The sequence below is a fragment of the Haemaphysalis longicornis genome, unplaced genomic scaffold (assembly GCF_048455015.1).
Source record: "Haemaphysalis longicornis isolate Haplotype H1 unplaced genomic scaffold, Haemaphysalis longicornis Haplotype H1 scaffold_9, whole genome shotgun sequence".
NCBI lineage: Eukaryota > Metazoa > Arthropoda > Arachnida > Ixodida > Ixodidae > Haemaphysalis > Haemaphysalis longicornis.
This window is the reverse complement of record NW_027526460.1, coordinates 87,313,385-87,321,125: the sequence shown is the minus strand read 5'-3', so window position 1 is coordinate 87,321,125 and position 7,741 is coordinate 87,313,385. Positions and strand designations below refer to the sequence as shown.

Below are 7,741 nucleotides of genomic sequence, written 5' to 3'. Positions count from 1 at the left end.
TATCCATAACAGCGTAATATTGATAGTGGCCGTTATAGAAGGAGTCTTTACACGCGGAGTTGCTTCTCTAATATGGCATTTTACTGCACTGTTCAAACAGCACGCAATGTTCCTGTCAAATCTACGAAGTCCCACGCAGCGGTGCCTTTCAAATGCACAAACACGATACACCCGTGGTATTAAACACAGGATAATAATGAAAGTGAAAATGGATGTACATTTTCAAAGCTTTACTACTTCTGCCGGCTAAAAGTTTCAAGTTAAGTTGCAATTAGAGAAATTTCATTAAAAACGTGCGCAAGAAATTGGGAAAGCCGGACACAGACGGTAATACGGAACACTAAGGCTGTTCAGAGGTCCTTTTGATCCATCGATTTTCTCGCTGACGTCGATTTACGGAACAGCTTACTATTCGCTTTCGAAATATTCACATGAGAACGCTTGCGTTTGACCTTGTGTTCGAAGGGCTCGCGGTGTTCCAGCGTCTTCACCATTCCTTGCAGCAGCTCGGTCCTGCCACCAGGGGATGCACAGGTCGACCTGCGGCTAAGTGGGCTTGTGGCCTCTGCGCTCGTTAGAAGCGTCGCCTCGGGATTGGGGCTGACCGGCATGTGGCTCACAAGCCCAGCTGCTCCGAAAGTGACGGCCGCTATGAGCGCGAACAGCACGTCTTCGCGCCCTTCTGCACGCAGCACCGAAATCGGGGCCGCGATTACGCCCCCTAAGCGGCCGAACGCGAAGGACAGGCACGAGATGGTTGCTCGCACAGGTGCAGGGGAGGCGAGAATCATGTAGGTGAAGTAACAGATCAAGGTAACGAAGCAGACGGCCTCGGTGACAGCAAGGCCGATGCTGTGCACACCAGCTGACAGTTTAAAGCTGCCAATGGCGATGCTGAAGACGCTGCACGAGGTACCTGTCAGGAGGAATGCACCGGCCACCATCCTCTTTCCGTTCGAACTGCTTAAGGCGAGCAACGGGGCAGCGCAGGCAATCGCGTTTATTGTCAGTGTGATTCCCTTCGCCAAAGTTGTCTTCCGCGTGGCCCACGCCAGCAGGACCAGGTAGTACGCGAACAGGGCGGAAAACGTCGCGAAAAACAACGTCTTCGCTCGGCGACGAATAACATCAACGCTGTCCACGTGGCGCAACGGGACGGGGCTCGGACTGGACGCTGTCTTGAGTCTCTCTTCGAGCCTCGCAACGAGTTTCGCGGGGCCATCCGAGTGGAAGCCGTTGCTTCTGGCCGCGGCCTGCATGATCGCCTCCGCGCTCGCCAATTGTCGCTTCGCGATGAGCCAGCGCGGCGACTCCGAGACCAGAAGGAAGCCGACGGGAATCAGGGCCGTCGGGGACACCATGACAAGCTGCCGTATCACCCAATCCACGTGACGCAACTGGCTGGCTATGGCGAACATAACGTCGCCGAGCGTTAAGCCGGAGGCAAAGGCGAAGCCGACGTGGGCCGAGCGGTACCTGTGCGTCGAAACCTCCGCGAGCAGCACGGACGAAACGATGAAGAGCGTGGTGCACGAACCGGAAATGATGAACTTGGTGCTCACGTACACGAGGTAGCTGGTGGCGAAGGAGCTGCCGAACGCGGCGATCAATAGCGTCGACGCGGCGCCCAGTGCGACCAGCTTGCGGCCGATGCGGTCCGCCACGAAGCCGGACACAGCGAGGCTGACAAGGGCTCCAGCCATGGCAAGCGCGTTGGCTAAGGGGATGAGCCAGGCTCTCCCGCACACCAGGTCCCAGCTGTTCACGATGGAGGTGGGCGCGAACTCCGGGTCGTAGTCCCACGCCTGGCAACGCACGACCGTGGTGTCGTTGGGGTCGTTCGGGTTGGCGAACAAGGTGCACCGGCTGTGTTGGCCCCGGTCGTCTAGGGGTATGGCCCAGCGCTTCCACTCGTCCGTCGAGATGTTGAGGCCGGCGGGCTGTCTGCACCAGTGGTCGACGTCTCCAGAGATGAGCGGGAAGACGAGAGTGTGGCAGTGTAAGACGCAGACGCTGATCACGGCGAAGAAGAAGGTGCCTCGCTGGAAGTTGCCGTGGCCGAAGGCGTCGGCGCAGTCGAATCCCTCGCTCGCCTCCAGGTTGTCGGGCTCCAGGCTCGCCGGGACGACGTACTGCATCGCCGCGGTTCGACCAGCGGCTCTTGTTGCTTCGCCTGCTTAACGGGCCTGACTCAGGTTCGTGTGGGTTATCGGCGCGGCGGGCGTCGACGTTCGAGGAACGCGGAAGGAACGCGAGCTGTATCACTGTTGTTATTTTTGTTGTTGTTCCTTATATTGATGGCGCATACCCAATCAGGGCATCGGCCAAACATCAATCGTTAAACCGAAAGAGATTACTGACTAGGTACATTACTCGAGGAAAATTAGAAAAATGTGGAAGTTTTCTTCTTCTTATGTTTAAGGAATGGAGTTTAAAAATGAGTCATTATTAAAATAAAACCAAAAAAAGAAAGAAATAAATACATAAAAAAGAAGAAGAAGAAGAAGAAGAAGAGTTGTATCAGCCTCTAGAGAGAGAGAGAACAACATTTATTGAAAGCCTGCAATTAGGAGCGAGCGCCGTAGGGGTGAGCCTCTAAGACGCGGCCACGACGTCGTGCCGGCGTGCTCTTTCTGCCGCTGCCAGACCGCACGCCCCGAGTTCCGAGAGGCGTCCCGTACCCGTGGGTGCGATCCTAGGCAGCTGGCGTTCGAGAGCCGCCTGCACTTGCTGGACGGCCAGGTGTTGGGTGCTGTAGTCCGACGAGGTCATCGCGTTCGTAATGTTTGGGGGAAGCTGCGTTTGTGTGGCAGCCTCCCGCGGGTTCAGTTCACAGTTCCACAGGATGTGGGCTGTAGTTGCTTTGGCACTCGCGCACAATCGGCACACATCTGTCTCGTATACTTCGGGGCACACATGTACACCTAGCACCGGGGTTAGAAGGGACCCTGTCTGTAACTGTCGATATGTCACCGCTTCCGCGCGTGAAAGTTTCGGATGAGGCGGGGGTCGCCGTCTTCGATTAGTTCTATACCACAGCAGAATGTCCCCATAGCTCGTGAGGGGGGTGCACTCGGGAGGCTTGTACCGTTCTGGAGACGTGGCCGAGCCGTTGGCCGCCGCGCGGTGTGTGAGCGCACCGGCAGCGGCATCGGCCGTCTCGTTGCGGTTGGCGAGACCCGTTCCGAGACGTAGGGACCCCATGTGTGGATTCCGAGTCAAGAGATCCAAAGAGTCGAAAGATCCAAAGAGTCAAAAGGTCCAATATTGGATCTTTTGACGCGTTGGATCTTTTGACTCATTGGATCTTTTGACTCACTGTGGACCTTTCGACCCGTTGGATCTTTTGACTCGTTGGATCTTTTGACTCGTATTGGACCTTTTGACGCGGCTAAGGCGAGTCAAAAGGTCCAACGAGTCAAGAGGTCCAATATTAGACATTCTGACTTCTATCTTTTGACGGGGCTAAGGCCAATCAAGTGATCTAGTCTCTTTATGAGCCTCACCTTGGCGTACTTTTGTTTGCTAAGGGCCAAGATTATAACTCCGTTGTCTCTTCGTTTTCCCTACAAGGAGCGTGTTCATTCGTTCTAAGCACCAACTTCCGAGCCATATATGCTAGTTTTTCTTTCAAGTATATGCATGTTGCTCTCATACAAAAATACGTTTGCGTCACGGGCATAGGAAATTATTTCAGTGGTTAAGCGAACATTGACAATGCCATTTACCGGCTCCGGTCTTCGTTTCGGTTTCGGGGGCTTTCGGTACACGGAGCTTTCGGTACAAAAACATATTCAAGCGCGCGTTGTAGGCAGCAAGATGTGTGCGTCGTAGCAGTTGCAGACACAAAATTGTACTTATTTATTACTCGTGTTTTTGCTCGTAATTCTGCGTTATTTTAACTTAGTGAAAAGGTCATGCGGCCTTCCCAAATGAAGCACTATTTATCTGCCGACTTGTTGCCGTAATAACTATAGCTTTGAGATAATATTATTGTTGCGTATATCGCTTTCTTTTTAGCGACTTATTATCACCATATCTTTGTTTAAAAACCAGTGACGCTAACAATTTTTTTCCACGTTCGAGTACCTGTGATAAAGCTGCGTAATTGATCGCCTTCGCTAGGGGATAGGCACCAGTCGCTTTCTAACTCAATCACAAACAACTTGTAATTTTTTGGCATTTTGCATCCATGTGCTCTTCTGTTTGCTTATAACGCGACGCACATAATGCCTTATTACGGATGCGTTACCAAGGGCACCTTCTCTACCTCACCGGACGTTTCTGTCCCGGCGTCACCCCCATTTCCAGGAAATCGGTGTGTTTAGTGTGTTTGTGGTTTGAAATGCCCATATGCATTGTTAATGCTTTCTGGAACATACATAGATTTAATTTGCAGAAAGAAGAGGTCATTTGTCATTTTCGGCGTTCTTCCTCAAAGCATACTGGCCATACTTTGGCCGTGGCTTTGTTCTTATCCGAGACCAATGTCAGCATCAGCTCCCCACCGCCTGTAGCTCTCTAGCTGCACAAAATGGAAAATGGAAGCGAAGCCACACAAGCAGGGGTTGGCACTACACTATCGAGAGTGTAAAAAAGAGACACGCGGACTGCAACTAGCGGCTTCAGGTTATCATGACGTACTTCAACTCAGGTCGCCTGGAAACCTAGTAACCAGCTTCCCGAAGGGTAGCAATGCAGCACTGATATTCGAACTCTTGATTTTTTGTGGGTGTAATCATGAGCCATATAAGGGTCATTTATTTGATGGATATTGACTTTGATAAACGAGATGCAAGAACATTTGTCCGGAATATTTTCAGCAGCAATCATACAAGTCAGCGCAGCGTAGCCGAACATGAGCGACATGTGGTCGTGGCTCCTCGACATCGCTGAAGCTCACATTCTACATAAGCAATAACTACCAAAATATTCTAATGTAATAGTATCAAATGACAGAGGAGCGAGAAACGAGAACAACCTGAGAAAATAATCAGAAATAAAAACAAGCTTGATGAATGGTGTTGTTCATAACGTTCAAATTAGCCACGGCTTCATTCGGCGCGCCAAGTGCATATCTTCTACATTTAGAAGTGAAAGTTCGAGTATGGGAGCGAAAATAACACTAAAAACACAATAAAATGACGCAGTCTATAAATTGCACACCCTAGCCATGGCTCCGAAGGTTCTCATAATTCGTCGGACCTTCTGACGCGGTTTCGGAATTATTGGACCTTTTGACCCCTTGGATTTCCTGACTCGTTGGATCTTTTGACTCGCTTTGGACCTTTTGACTCATTGGATCTTCTGACTCTTTGGACCTTTTGACCCACATTGGATGGACCTTTTGACCCGTTGGATCTTTTGACTCGGCTGTCACGTGATTATTGGATCTTTTGACTCTTTGGATCTTTTGACCATAAGCGCCATGTGTGCGGGGAACCATCGGAGAGTTACTGGGGTGTCTGTAGATTTCGCGGTACTGATCACTTTCACTGCACTGGCACACACTTTGTGGCGTAACGGAGCACTGCGGTTCGCGAATCACTGATCACTGTAGTACACTTGGGGTCTGTTATGGCCAAGGCGATGGCCATTTCTTCCGCTTGGTGTGAGTCCGCTGCGGTGAAGCTGCCCGCACTGCGAGTGTCGCCAGTGATGGCGTCCACCACTACCGCTACGTAGGTCCCTGGTCGATGTGGGTAGACCGCTGAGTCGACGTATGTGGCTCCGTTGTCATTGGCATATAGGCCTCTAGAGCTTCTTTTTCACTCTCTATTGCATGCTCGCGTTCGTGCGTGCAGCAAAAGCGCAGAAGCCGCTGCGTGCTTGCATCCCACTGATGGTGCTCGCTTTTGCGAGAAATTAGTCACAAAACCGACACTTTTTGAAAACTTCTTACTTGACAGAACTCAGGTTGTTTGCATTGGTAACTTCTCAAGTAATGTTTTTTTATTAAGTCAGGTGTACCACAAGGGTCTTTACTGAGCCCACTCTTTGCATACCCGTAACCCAATCGGATTGGATTTCCAATCCAATGCAATTCAATTGATTCCAATCCAATACAACTCAATCGAAATTCAATTCAATCGGATGCGATCCAGTTCAATCCAATCCAATCCATTGCTCCTCGCACTTGCGCAGCACGGCCCTTCAAGGTCCACGAGGACCTGCTCAACCTCGGCCAGTGTAGCTTACGCTACAAAAAAAGCCACCGCTTTTAGCCAAGAGCACACCGTGGCCACGAGCGAAGCCTGCGGGCTGTCAGGAGGGCGCTGCTCAACCTATCTGAGCGTCACGGCGCAAGCATAGGCGTGAAGCAGAGGCGGGGAAAAAGAGAACCCGCGGTGCCGACCGGTGCCGAGCCGGGTGTGAGCGCGGGATCCCAGGCTGCCGGACTGGTGGCTGAAAGCGTTGACTTACGCTCAGCTGCGGTGGTAGACCCCCCCCTTCCCCCCGAATCAACGATACCCGAGAAGCAGCCCAGGCACTCGGCCGCCTTTAAGCAGTTCCGCGCAGTGTGAAGGGATGGAGGAGATGATGCCTGTGGGGATGACGAGAATATGACAGCGACTAAGCGGTCTAGGAAGGATTCCGTCGTGAATAACGCCATTACTCGAATGCTGTTGCACAGTTCCGTAGTTACGGGTGAGAGTGATTGCATACTGTTCCCGCAAACCTTCTTCCCTTTTAAAAAATTAGAGTTTTACGCGTGGAGGATAATAGTCGGTAATAAGGTGTGCCGTAGTGGAGAACTACGGATTAGTTATAGGCCGCCTGGGCATCTTTAGCGTGCGCCAAGATCTCGACACACGGGCGTTATTATCATGTTTTGCCTCCATCTGAAAAACAGCCGCCGAGTCCGGGATCGCAGTCCTTGTTCTCAGCAGCACACCTAAGCCACTGAGCCTCCGCAGTGATTTGGTCTCGTAAACTGATATAGTATTCAAGCAACAAATAAGCTGTAACCGGTTACGCGATCGATTACCAGGAAGGCGGTTACAACACAAAATGTGAGCATAATTCCAGCCAGACGTTGTGGGGATCCTGACGCCCAAGCCATTGCGCGATCACTGGGTGTGTGGCGTTGTGCGGCGCTTTTCCCCTCTCTCCCCGAAATGCCGGCTCGTCTCGGCGCCACTGTGCACAGCCGAGCCGTCGTCTCAAACTCCTGCCTGAGGTGAAGCCTGCAGAGACCGTTGCGGCGATAAAACACTGTCACGCAGCGGGCGCTCCGCCCTGGTGGGGGAGCTAACCTCACCTCATTGGCCCGTTTGAACGATTCCGGAACCCCGCTCTCGCCGGGACGCGAACGCGCGCCCTGCTCTGGAGTCCGTTCGGGGAGATGCTTCCAGGACGCCTTCGGCGTCCTGGAAGCATCTCCCCGAACGGACTCTAGCGCAGTGAAATATGAACCCGCGAAATATGAAAAACCCGCGAAATATGAAAAATACCACGTGACGGCGCCTCCCCCAGCGCAGTGAAATATGAACCCGCGAAATATGAAAAATACCACGTGACGGCGCCTCCGCGCGCACCGTAAAGCAACGCCCTCAAGCAGGCTGCCTCTGAGTTAGCCAGAATGAAATAGACAAAAGAAAGAAAGAAGAAATCGAGACCGAGTTTGTTCCTTATCTGCACACGCGTCCCGCGAATGTTGCTGCTGCTGCTCCTTCCAAGCATGCTATTATCAAGGTGATGCGCTGTCTATTCGGGCGGGTAACACACGAAGTTGTTGCTT

At 52.0% G+C, this 7,741-nt stretch overlaps 1 protein-coding gene across 1 annotated transcript; it reads right to left on the bottom strand.

The window, feature by feature from the left end:
- Positions 1-350: 350 nt before the first annotated feature.
- Positions 351-2,138, bottom strand: LOC144153297 (solute carrier family 22 member 11-like). Its single transcript, XM_077684948.1, has one exon. It carries the CDS (start codon positions 2,136-2,138, stop codon positions 351-353), a length of 1,788 nt encoding a protein of 595 aa, XP_077541074.1.
- Between the last annotated feature and the right edge of the window lie 5,603 nt (positions 2,139-7,741).